Consider the following 12,001-nt stretch of genomic DNA (forward strand, 5'->3'; position numbering starts at 1 on the left):
TCAATTCCTTGGAATCGTTTGCCACTTTTATAACGATTCCCTTATCGATTCCAGTCGCCCCGAATGACGTCATCACGTTGAGTAGCGTCTTTTACCCAGTAGGAAATACGGCGCCTGAGCGGCACAAACGCTCAAAAGTTTGGTTACACTTTATGAGAAAGGATGACAACAGGGCAACGTGCAATACTTGCAAAGTAGAGATTTCATCAAAGGGAGGAAACACTACGAACATGCAAAAGCATTTGCTCAAAAAACACGCGATTGCGTTCAACGAATGTCGTGTTTTTGATCCGCTCCGGACTAGCGAAGCTCAACCCAGCAGCAGCGGTAGCGTTTCCACGTCCTCTCCCGTTAATACTGCAGGTAACTAATCAATTAGCATTGCACATTATGTTAGCGCGATTTACCTTATTACAAAACCTGCTATTACTGTGCGTTGCATTTAGATAACCATGATGAGAGAGACAGAGTCTGGCTGGCTCAGATGCTGGCAGTTCTCGCTGCAGTCTACCGGTAGCATCTCCTTTCAGGCCAGGATAGACGAATGTCACCGAGCAGTGTCTAAGTTTGTGGTCAAAGGCTTGCACCCATTTGCCACAGCAGATGCCCCCGATTTCACTTTGGTAAGTGAATGTGTTTAATTGTAGGCAGGACATTACTGGATATTCTTGTGTAATTGCTACAGAATAATTTATGTTAAACTTTGTTATTGCTACAGGAGAATATTTATTTTATTATTTTACATATACATTTTTTTTCCTGGGGACCCTGTGACACCCCATTGAAGAGCCGTAGGCTGGATCTCTTAAGATCTCACTGTTGGGTTTGTAAGGCCATGTTACTCCTAAATTTCTATCTTGTTCAAAGAGAAGATATAAAACACAGTTCTAAGCTAATCGACTTTAGTGTTCTCCTTTTTTTAAAAAACGAATCGATAAGAGAATCGATAAGGAATCGAATCGTTAAACAGAATCGAAAATGGAATCGGAATCGTTAAAATCTTATCAATACCCATCCCTAAGAGGCGCTGTTGGGCCTTCCGTACAACTGAGGTGATATGGTTGCCCCAGGACAGGTCCTCGGTCACAGTTACCCCCAAGAATTTAAAACTGCTCACCCTCTCCACCGCCTCACTGCCAATGAAGAGAGGCAGATGGTTGTTATGACCCCTCTTCCGGAAATCTACAATGATCTCCTTGGTCTTTTTGGTGTTTAAGACCAAGTTATTGTCGTGGCACCATGACTAGTTGTTGCACCTCTGTCCTATAGTTTGTCTCATCATTGTTGGATATAAGTCCGAGCACTGTGGTGTCATCTGCAAACTTAACAATGAGATTGGACGCGCAGGAGGAAATACAGTCATGGGTGAAGAGAGTGTATAGCAGAGGGCTCAGAACACACCCCTGAGGGGCACCGGTGTTGACCACAAGGGTGGAAGAGGTGTTCTTACCCACTCTGACACTCTGTCTACGGTTAGTGAGGAAGTCCACAATCCAGTTGCACAGAGAAGAGTTAAGTCCCAGTTGGTGGAGTTTGGGACGGAGTTTGTATGGCCGGATGGTATTAAAAGCCGAGCTGTAGTCTACAAAGAGGAGCCGTGCATAGGTGTTCCTGTGTTCCAAGTGCTTCAGTAATGTGTGCAGCACTGCAGCTAACATTAACACGCTCTTGGGGCTCCCTCCACCCACAGACCCTCCATTTAAAGGGAGCCTTGTACATATGCTTCATGCTCTTCACAGCAGCGGTGTTTGACCTATCGTAGCAGGGAAAAAAACGGGTAGACAAGGCTTCTTATTGTAGACTTGACATAAAAGAGGCACCTAGCTTCCAGGTCTTTAAATACAGTATGGAAGTGCAATAAACCTGTACTCTTTCTAATGACCAGCAGGGGGAGACTCCTTTGGCTGTAAAGGGATGCCCGGGTGTCTAGAAGAAATCACCCTTCAGCTCACTTGATCTACCTCAGTAAACACATTATTAAATGGAACACCATGTTTATTTTATAAATGATGGTACAATTGGAGTCAAAAGGGTGTTATAAAACAGGGCGTGTCTACTCTGTAACTGACATGTGAGCTTGCAGTGCCCCTCAGTTTTTCCATCACACCAACCCTCGCTCGACGCGTGTAGGTTCGACACAAGGTGACTCCTTAAATCTGTTCATCTGGACGTTGTGTTTTCAGAGTGAGAAATATTTTTTCACTAAATCGGAGGATTTCTTCACTCTCTGTTAACTGTAGCTTTACCCAACCTTATAAACAGTACATTTGGATAATGACCAAAACTAGCACCACTGACTAACAACCAGCTGCGAGTTCAGTTAATTGATCAATGGCCATGAGTGCCATTCTGAATGGTACTCCAGCTGTGGTTGGAGTGGCTGCAATCACTTTTTTTAGATCACCAAAAAATGTCCTCTTTTCCCACCACTCAAACCTCAGCGTTCCTCCCTGTCCCGGATGTGCACATCCTCATTGAAAGAGTGGCCATTGGACTGTAGGTATAAATAGACTGTAGAGTCCTGGCCTGATGAAGTAGCTCTTCTGTGTTGTCCCATCTGCTTAGCCAGAGGTTGTTTGGTTTTCCCGATGTATAAAATCACGACAGTCTATAGATGGTATATAGCACTTTTCCACTCTGAGCACTCAAAGCGCTTCGCACAACTTGCCTCATTCATGCAAGCACCTTTTTTTTTAATATATGTTTTTCTATGTAAGTGCTCTCTATTTAACGTTCACACACATTCATACTCTTAGCAACTTGAGGTAGTATGTTGCCCAAGGTTATTTGGAATGCAGACTATAAAAGCTAGGGATCAAACCACAACCTTCCGATTAGCAGATGACTTAAAGCTACAGCCACCGTCTGTGTACACTATATTACTGTGTTTGTGGCGGGGGAAACACATCCTTGTGGTTGACTGATCTTTAGTGTAGTGTGTTTTGAGGTTTGAAAGCCACAGAAACGCTGCGTTTTAATGAAATGCTTCTTAGCGGTTTTGATACGGCTGACATATAAGGAGTCATTAAAGGTTTTTACTGAAGCAATGATACTAGATTCAGTCATTATGGAAATTTACTGTTACTGGTTAGTTTAAGGTTGGGAAAATCAGCTGAGACTGAAAGTCACTTGGATGAGTGACAAAATGGTTCTCCCAATGAAAATGCAACGTCCAGATAAGCTGATTCAACTTTACTGTAATTTTCTTACAATGATGATCGAGCATGGATTGAAACAAAGCAAAGAACTGCAGAAAAAATAGACTTTAAAAAAACAAACAAAAACAAAACATAGGTGGCATCCATCTTTTAGATACAGTCTGTGATGGCACTGAGATCTTTAATTAAGCTGCTGCAACATCAGGACTCACCAAGTTGGACACAGCCATTTATTTATTTATTTTATTTTGTTATTTACATGCTCAAAGTGATCTCAGAAAGGTATGTCATGTAAGATCAAAACAAATGATTTCTGAGAGAATTGAAACAAGGTATGTGGCTGTAGTGACTTTATTTTTCTGGAAAAAATGCATAAATAAATCAATCTGCCGATAATCCACCCATCTCCAAATCCACTGACTAGATGAGAGGAATGTAAACAGCCTGGCTGAAATCGAAGGCACCGTAGGCCTCCAGGGTGTTTAGATGTGTATGATGGATGCAAATTTTGTGTCACCGCTGTACATCTATGCACACTGTACTACTTCAAAGCTTTGCCTACTTTGATAGTTTAATGATCAGGCAAGAAACCATGACCATCCTGGTAATGTCAGTCAGCAACCTAAATTGAAAATCCCAAAAAACACAGTGGAGAAAAAAAAAAAGAATCCCAAATTATTATTTTATTTATGTATTTTTTGCATTTAAAAACAAAACAAAAAGAAAGCTTTCATTTTGGTGGGAAAATGTATACAGTACAGTGGGACCGGTGATCTCTGCTCTAGTCTTTAGACTCCATTGCGTGCTAACAGCTGCACCAGGAAGCGTGCGCTTACCTGATTTTCACACAAAAAGGAGTGACGTATTATTGGCTGTGCTGCAGGAGTATGGCTCGTCACAATATTACACAGATCGGTTTTTAACCTAAGCAAAGTTCAGTTGTCAAACTTATTAAAATGAATGAATTACTGTGAGGAGCAGTAACTAGAGCCACGACTAGAGGAACAATAAGTTTCTGTGTTTACCAATCCAGCTGCTGTACACAGCACTGGTGTGAAACACCCGTCACATGCACCTGCGGCTGTTTTCTTAAGCACGATCTGATATCCTCGTGTCGGTGTTGTTCCCACATCATCATAATAAATGTTGTCCCAGGTTCAACATTGCAAGTGACCAATCACATTGTTGTGACATCATACTTTTGCGACTTTGGGAAAAACCGCCTTAAAAAAAAATCGACTTGACTAGCAAGACACCGCCTGATCCAGCAATTTGAATTCTTTGCATTTCAGGATACGGTTCTTTGATAAACGGTAAGCATTATACATGTTGTCCTTGCAACACTGGAATTCCATAAATGAATGAATGGCTTGGCTTGCAAAAGTATGACGTCACAACAATGTGACTGGTCACTTGCAATGTTGAACCTGGAACAATATTTATTATGATGATGTGGGAACAACACCGACACGAGGATATCAGATCATCCATTTTCTTACTGCAGCTTTACTTCATCATATATGAAAACGTGGCTGTCCCACACTGAAAGCAGCACCTGAACGCCTCCTGTGTAAACAGACTGCTGAACCGCTCACTCCTGACCGTTCACAGTCAGCAGTGTGTTAAAATTTTAAGTTAAGAAGAAGCGAAATGACAGAAATGAAGGGAAAAAAGTTAATCACAGCGTTTTAATGTTTATGTTCAGCCCAGTAATCTTAAATAAATTACAGTGATCCTCCTTTTGATTTGTCACTTTATCTCTCCCCGACCCGAAGAATTCAACAACATTTCAGTTTTATTTTAATTCAAAGAAAAGTCTGTGAGAAATGTAGATGAGCTTAATTCATCTGTGGAAACTTCTAAAGGTCGCCCTTCTGTTTATTTGCACTCTGTTCCCCTTTAAAGAGGCGTGCTCTGACCATCGCATCTTAAAGGCTAACCCTCTCCTTCCACCTGCCTCATTCAGTCACTCTCCTCTTCCTCTCCGTTAGGTTTTCGGTGCTTTATTTTAATTACATGTTGCTGTTCTCTCATGTTTCTTTTTGCAGGGTTTGTTTTTAATTTCATTTATTAATCTTTTTTCTTCTTCTGTGTTCTTGCATCCAGCTGCTGCTTAACTTCAGTTATTTTCATCTGTTACTGGTTTGTTTTTTTTATTGTCTCTTTTTCTGCAGCCATTCTTACTTTCTTTATTTCTGAAGCATCCATCATCACGTCCATCGTGTTTGTGTTGTGTTTGCTGCTTGTTTGTTTATTCGGGAACGTCTGACCAGTATGCCCAGTTGTTGTTTGCTTTGAGGGGAAAATGTTCTGTAACTTTTCTGTTGTTCTGCTCAGGTAACCTAATTTATTTTGCTGCTTTTTGTTTTTGTTTTTTTTTAATTTAAGTAATTATTTTTTTACTTGTTTTCTCCACCTGTCCTGAAGTCCCAAAAGATGATATTGATTAAATTTGTTTCCTTTTATCGTTCATACACAAACCAGCAGAGAACTCGAGTAAAACTCGATTGTCCTTGGCAGGGATTTAAAAACTGTTTTGAATTTGAAGCAACACACACTTGGGCCTTAATTACATATTTGGTGCATAAAAGGGAAGTTGCGTTAAGCCCCTATTGGACGTAATCAATGAGGAAATTGTACTTGGCATGTTGACTTGCTTGAGTTAAAACCTTTGTTGTTTCTCACCAAAAATAAAGGATGAATCCTGAAATACCTGAAGGTTATTTGGCTACTGTAAAAATTATTCGTTTTTCTAGATACCTAATAACCTGATTGTAGTTGAAAAGGCCTTTTTTCCCCTTAGAGCTTTTCTTTGACCACAAGTTCAAAGAGCAGCATTTATAAGGACCTTGCAGTGCTGAACTGGCAGCTTTAGTCCCAACGGGCATCCCGTCTTCACATTGAGCTGCTGTCTCAAACTAGTGATGCTTCCTTTAAAAAATCTGCTGCTGTCAGAGGTCACTGTTTTAATTCAAATCTACAAAATTAGACTCAAGGCTTCTCCCTTAAACTAGCAATGTTTTATAGTGAATAGGACTTTTATTGTTTCAGATTGATTAGACAAAAGGTTCCTTTCATTTTTCACCTCTTATTTTGAAACAAACTTTACTATAAAAAGATATTTTTAACTGGTTTTAGTTGTCTTGGAACTACATGAATAAATGAGTGTACATGTTTACACTAGTTTTGATTCCACAGACTGCAAATAAAAGATGGACGCACCCATCGTGATGTCACCCATTGTTCTGTGGGCAATCCATTGATAAAATACTGAATTTGATTAGCCATATTATTCAGATCATGACATTACAAATATTCTGAAGGGGAAGAAGTTTAGCTGACCCTTTTGAGCAGCCTGGGTTTGAAGGCCGTCTGCTCTCTTCCCACTTGTGTGTCAAAAATCTTCCCTGTCCAATCAAATAAAGGCCAAAAAAAGGCCAAAAAATAATGTTAAAAGCTAAGAAACGGCATAAATGTATTTGAGAGGTCCAGTTCAGCCACCTGTTTCTGCGCTGTTGGTCAAAGCAGCCACAGCCTTGAAAATCTCAGCCTCAGTTATTTGAAAAATCCTGTGTAGTTGTCAGAAGCAGCAAACTATCAGAGGTCAAACCTATGTTTTTGCAGCGGGCGCTATAAAAGTTACATTTTTACATTTTAATTGGAGCCAGCCTCAGGTGGACATTTTTGTCACTTACATGCAGTTTGACTGATTCATTTACGTTGTTCTCGTTAAATAACCTTTTTTTTCCTCAATCAGATGAATTTTTGCACGAGAAAAAGAAATGAAATATCATCTTTTGGACTGAAGTGGCTTCTCTTCTTTTGTCTTTGCCTCTGTCCACTTTTACTCGTAATGTTCAAACTAACTTTATTTATTCACGCGTTTCTTCGTCTGTTTTTGTCTCGTGTGTGTTTTTTCGTTCATCTCTCTCCAACAGAGCGGCTGGAGCCCCTGGATGCCGGTCGTCGCAGTGATGGTCGCCGTGACGGCCGCCGTCCTCTACCCCAACCTCTCCAAGAGCAGCTCCACCTAGGACACAAAACACAAGCGAACACACACACGGAGCGCCGTGAGGAGAGCGTCACTGCTTTACTTGTATAAAGTCTAATTGTACATAATTGTAGAGGGATATAAAGGTTGTGGTTTCTACAGAGGACTCAGAAGCTTCTTGGATTATTTTGTTTTGGGTTTTTGTTGTTGTTGTTTTTCCTGCGGCGGGGAGTTTTGTTGTTTTTATTCTCCGCTCTCTCAGCTCTGGTGGGGGGCTCCTTTTTTTTTTTCTTTTTTTTTTCTTCCCCCCCCCTTTCCCCCATTTTTTTTTGTCTCTCTGCTGATTTCCAGGTAACAAAACGTTCTCCAGCAGGTGGAGCTTCCACATACACACAAAAACCTGCTTAATGCTAACCCGGCGCTTTCCAGCAGCTTCGAACGTCACTGACAGGTAAATCTGTCTGTTTCACCTTTACCTCTGAGGACAGAGTTTCTGAAGAAGAGATGGCTTTTCTTTTACACAGCTCCACATTCAGCTTAAATTTACTTGCTAAATTCTTCAAACCAGCTCGTTGTGTTAGAGCAGATCTAGAGGAGGAGCCACTTTTTCTTGATCCCAGTTTACAGACGTCAGCTGTAATTCACCCAGGGGATGTACCCATCTTCGATTTATACTAATAAATACTTTTTGAATCTCCTTCAGGACACAAAATAACCACACATTTCATTTTAGTTTTCCCTGATAAAATGCCCAAAACAGATGAAACAAGAATTTAAGGCACTTCCTTGATAGCAGCTGTTTCCAAACAGTAACTAAAGGTTAGAAGTGTAGTTAAACCACAGCGGAGGTTTATTTTAGGGCAAGGTTGTAGTACTTGAATGGGCACACCAGTAAAGTGGCCCACGGTGCTGCGACATCCCTCAGCTCCACCGATTGCTACAGTTACTACAATTAAAATGATAAAAACAGAAACGTTCTCTGGTTTCCTGCTAACATCTCAGTTTCACTAGAGTTAGAGTAATTCGAATGCTTTGGGCTTTAAGATCTGTTTTTGGTCAGATAGACGTTCGTTCAGTGACTTCAGGTGTTCTGCCTTAAATGTGAGTTCATGTGACCGTGCATCACATCGGGCTTGAGCAGGTCTGAGTTTATAGACTCGGGGTGATCCTGGCTCTAAGAGCACAAACGAAGCACAAATGATGACGAAGTGCACCATGTCATCGTGATTAACCCGAGGCTGCTGGGAAGCTCTCGCGCTGAAGCAATTTCAGGAAGCTCTGCCCTGTTCTGCTTTCAGTCGGCCATGTTGGATGTCTAACTTGGCGTTTTCTCTGGGGTTATTTTCATTTGTTTCTGTTTGGGGAAATTCTGGGGTCTGAGTTGAAACTTGAAGCCAAATTATTGAAATAAAATCTGATTTATTTTGTGTTGGGTTTACTTTTTTCTTTCTCCATGTTGGGGGCACAGAGAAAAGGGGTCAAAGTGCCTCTGATGTAACTAACACCACACTTTGTGTATGTGTGCAGACACACACACACACACCTCCCCTGATATATACACACACACACTTGGTTTGACAGTCAGAGGTTGCTTTTTCCAGGGCTTTCAGCTTAATCACAGCTCTTTAAATGTCTGAGAATTTCCCAGAATTCAGATTAACCAACTATACAACACCCGAAGAGCAAAGTTTAAAAGGAGGAACAAGAAAATTTGTAAAAAATGTTTAACGGGCCAAATATCAAAATCTATTCATTTTTTTAATGACACACAAGACGTCAGACCTCTGATGAAATATTTTGAGAGACATTGAATCATTTCAAAGTGTGTGTGTGTTGGTAGACAGGGATGTGTGTGTGTGGGTTCACAGTCTGGACTCTTGAGCAGCGTTCGTCATCGTTCGTGTACTCCGTTTCGTCTCCGTGTTTAAAAAGAACTAAAATAAGACAATGAACAAATACTCCTGATGTGTAAAGAGAAAAAACACTACAGAACAGAGAGAGAATTGTAAGATAAAATGTTATCGACTGATGTGCTACTAGACTTATTTTGTTAAAACTGTTTAGAGATATGAGAGGGAGCTATGTAGAGAATATGATGAGGATGTATTGAATATGCAGAGCGATGTTTGGATTAAAGTTGTAGCAAGCTGACCCACCAAACCTGCTTCCTGTGTCTTTATTCACAAACACTCAGAGATGAACTCATTTTGGGTCAATATAAATACTTCAGAAGGTTGAAACTATCCTGTTTTTTCCCCATCTGGCTTCTGCATGCTGTTATTTTGAAATGGCAACAGCAGGAAGGACATTAAAGGGATTTTTACTGTAACTGCTCACAAGATTTAAAACTCTGCATCGTGTAGAGATGGTGTGCACTTTGTGGTTCTGAATTAAATGCAAATAAGACACTTTAAATATTAATGTTTCCAGATTCTTGAAGACTGTTGTGTTAAAGAAAACATAATTCTCTTTAATCCATTTTTACTAGATTAAAACACTGCAAGAAGAAAGGTAAAGATCAGTATGAATGCCTTCATATCTGAAAAATCTCTAGATTGGAGCATTATATTAAACTGATTTGTGAATTTGAATGATTTTGTAGTGCACAAACAACTCCCAAGTACAAGAAAATGTTTATAAAATATGTAGTTTGATCGATACAGGATTAATGAAGTGGCTTTTTTTAAGGGAAACTAATGTTAGAGTAAAGTTTTCAAGACAAAATTATCTCAAAGTTGTTAAAGTTGCTTTATCCTTAAGAAAAATCTTGAAATATCAGCACCTAAAATCCAAACGTGTGCTGCTACAAACCCTTAATTTATTATTTTTACTTTTGTTTCATTAAAGTTACAGAATTGCAGTCAAGTATCTCTGGTTGAATCTTCAGAGAAAAAGAATAAACATCATATCATAGTCATGTTTTCTTTTTGTGTGTTTATGTGTGTTATTATATACAGCTTTTCTATGACGACAACCAAGAAAGATGCCTAAAAATAAATTATTGGTTGATGTATATATGTTTTCACGTGCTATATGTTCATGTTCCTCTGTGTATGGTTGTTTATCAGGGTGATGAAAACTCAGAGCAAAAACCTAAAATAACAATATTTTGTCCTCTTGAAAGTGAACACATCACATAATTCCCATGTTCAGACCCCCCCTTTTTTTTGTTTTTGTTTTTAGGTATTAAGATGTTTGAAATGAAAATTAAAGTTCTGCGATCAGATGTAATTTTTTTTCACTCTTGTTTGGGTTTCCATAAAATCCTAAAACCCTATAATGAGGTGTGATAGGAGGACCAGGATGCATGAGACAACAGCTGGCCGCAAAAGAAATGATAAACTTTATTGGTGGAAACAGAAGTCCAAAAGGGCACAATGGGCCAAAGCCAGCACTGCAAGCAGATAACACATGGAAAATAACCATTGGTACAACAAAAGGACCTGAAAAAGCAAGAGATGATGCAGTTTATACTGTACACAGAAGACCAACTGACCCAAGAGGACAGAATCAGAGAGGAGCAGCCAATCACAGAGGAGGAAAAGGGGCAGGAAGTAAAAACAGGAGGAGACACTAACCTTCAAAGTAAACCAGGACATTACTGAAAGATAACACTAGGGAAACTAGAATAATACAGAAATCAAGACAAGAACTGAAACCTATCAGTAGAACAACTGTAAAGTCAAAACAGGAACAAAAAGAACCAAAAAACAAAACACTTGAAAACCCTGGAACTATGGCACGCCAACTCCTTATAAGAAAAATAAATCACTTTATTTTTGCTCTGCAGAAGAAATCATCCATCTGATAAAATCCAAACATCATGTTCTGAGCTGTAAGCCTTCCTCCGTGGGTGGAACCTGCTCACACCAACGTTTATGGACACTTTTCTAAGAAGTCTCTTGATTTTGTGTTTTGCTACTTGGAGCACCTCAAACCGAGTGCAGTTTACTTCTCTCCCAGGTTTCTCCATATCAAGAGAAGCCTGAGATCTTTCCAGAACAATCTTCATCTAAAAAACACTGCAGGTCAAGTGAGTTTGAGGTGAACTGTCCCTTTAAGGCAGAGTGAGCTGTAGGTGATGTAATGCAGACATGAAATAATGAAGAGAAGCAAAGGTTGCACAATTAGACAACACAGGTCTGGACTTGCATATGAGTGTGTGTGTTTGATATAAGCTGAATGTCGTCACACAACAAACACGCATCAATCATCTATCCGGAGCATGATGTCACCTTTTATGAGATGGTTTCAACATGCAGACAGAATAAAAAGTACTCATATTTCTGTCTGTCTGATTCTGAGTCAGAAGAAAAGAAAAGTAAGACACGATTTGATTCAGGTAAAACTTAAAATACTGGGACATGGGCAGAGGGAGTGTTTCATGACAATAAGCTTCTTATAAAGTGGGGGAGGCCAAACGGTCACTGGACACATGTGGTCACATCTGGTGCTAATAAAGTGGATCATCAATCAGCATCACATGGGATAATCACTGCAGTATTTACAGAGCACAGACAAGGGCGTGTAGATGTGCTGCAAAGCAGAGATAAGTCAAAAAGAAATAAATGTGGAAAAAACAGCTGGGAAATTCTCAGAGTCTAAAGGAGCTTAAACCAACTGAAATCAGTGTTTTTATAAACTTACCCCAAAGTCATAAACTTAGATAAATCTTAGTCTTAGCTTTATGGACACAGACTGTAAATAAAAGATGGACGTAGCAGCAGTGACATCACTTATCTGTTAGTGAAGTCCTGCTATGAAGCCTCTGTCCGAGGGTTTTCATCATAAATAGCTTAGCCTTTTGAAATGAAGACTTGACGAACGAGGATTGGTACTAACTATTAAACCA

General features: G+C 39.8%; 1 protein-coding gene across 5 annotated transcripts in view; it reads left to right on the plus strand.

The window, feature by feature from the left end:
* The window catches only part of slmapa (sarcolemma associated protein a), an 82,241-nt gene extending 72,941 nt beyond the window's left edge, over positions 1-9,300 (plus strand). For 3 of the 5 annotated variants that reach the window (XM_085353377.1, XM_085353373.1, XM_085353374.1), the window contains one exon: positions 7,097-9,300. In XM_085353377.1, coding sequence (XP_085209503.1) covers positions 7,097-7,192 — 96 coding nt within the window. In that variant the 3' untranslated portion in view covers positions 7,193-9,300. The remainder of the gene's footprint in view (positions 1-7,096) is intronic. The other 2 variants (XM_085353372.1, XM_085353375.1) reach the window with 1 other exon arrangement.
* Positions 9,301-12,001: the final 2,701 nt, after the last annotated feature.

Source organism: Diplotaxodon limnothrissa, linkage group LG5 (genome assembly GCF_057381915.1).
Source record: "Diplotaxodon limnothrissa isolate DT_005_m linkage group LG5, D_limnothrissa_male_GT1.1, whole genome shotgun sequence".
Lineage (NCBI taxonomy): Eukaryota > Metazoa > Chordata > Actinopteri > Cichliformes > Cichlidae > Diplotaxodon > Diplotaxodon limnothrissa.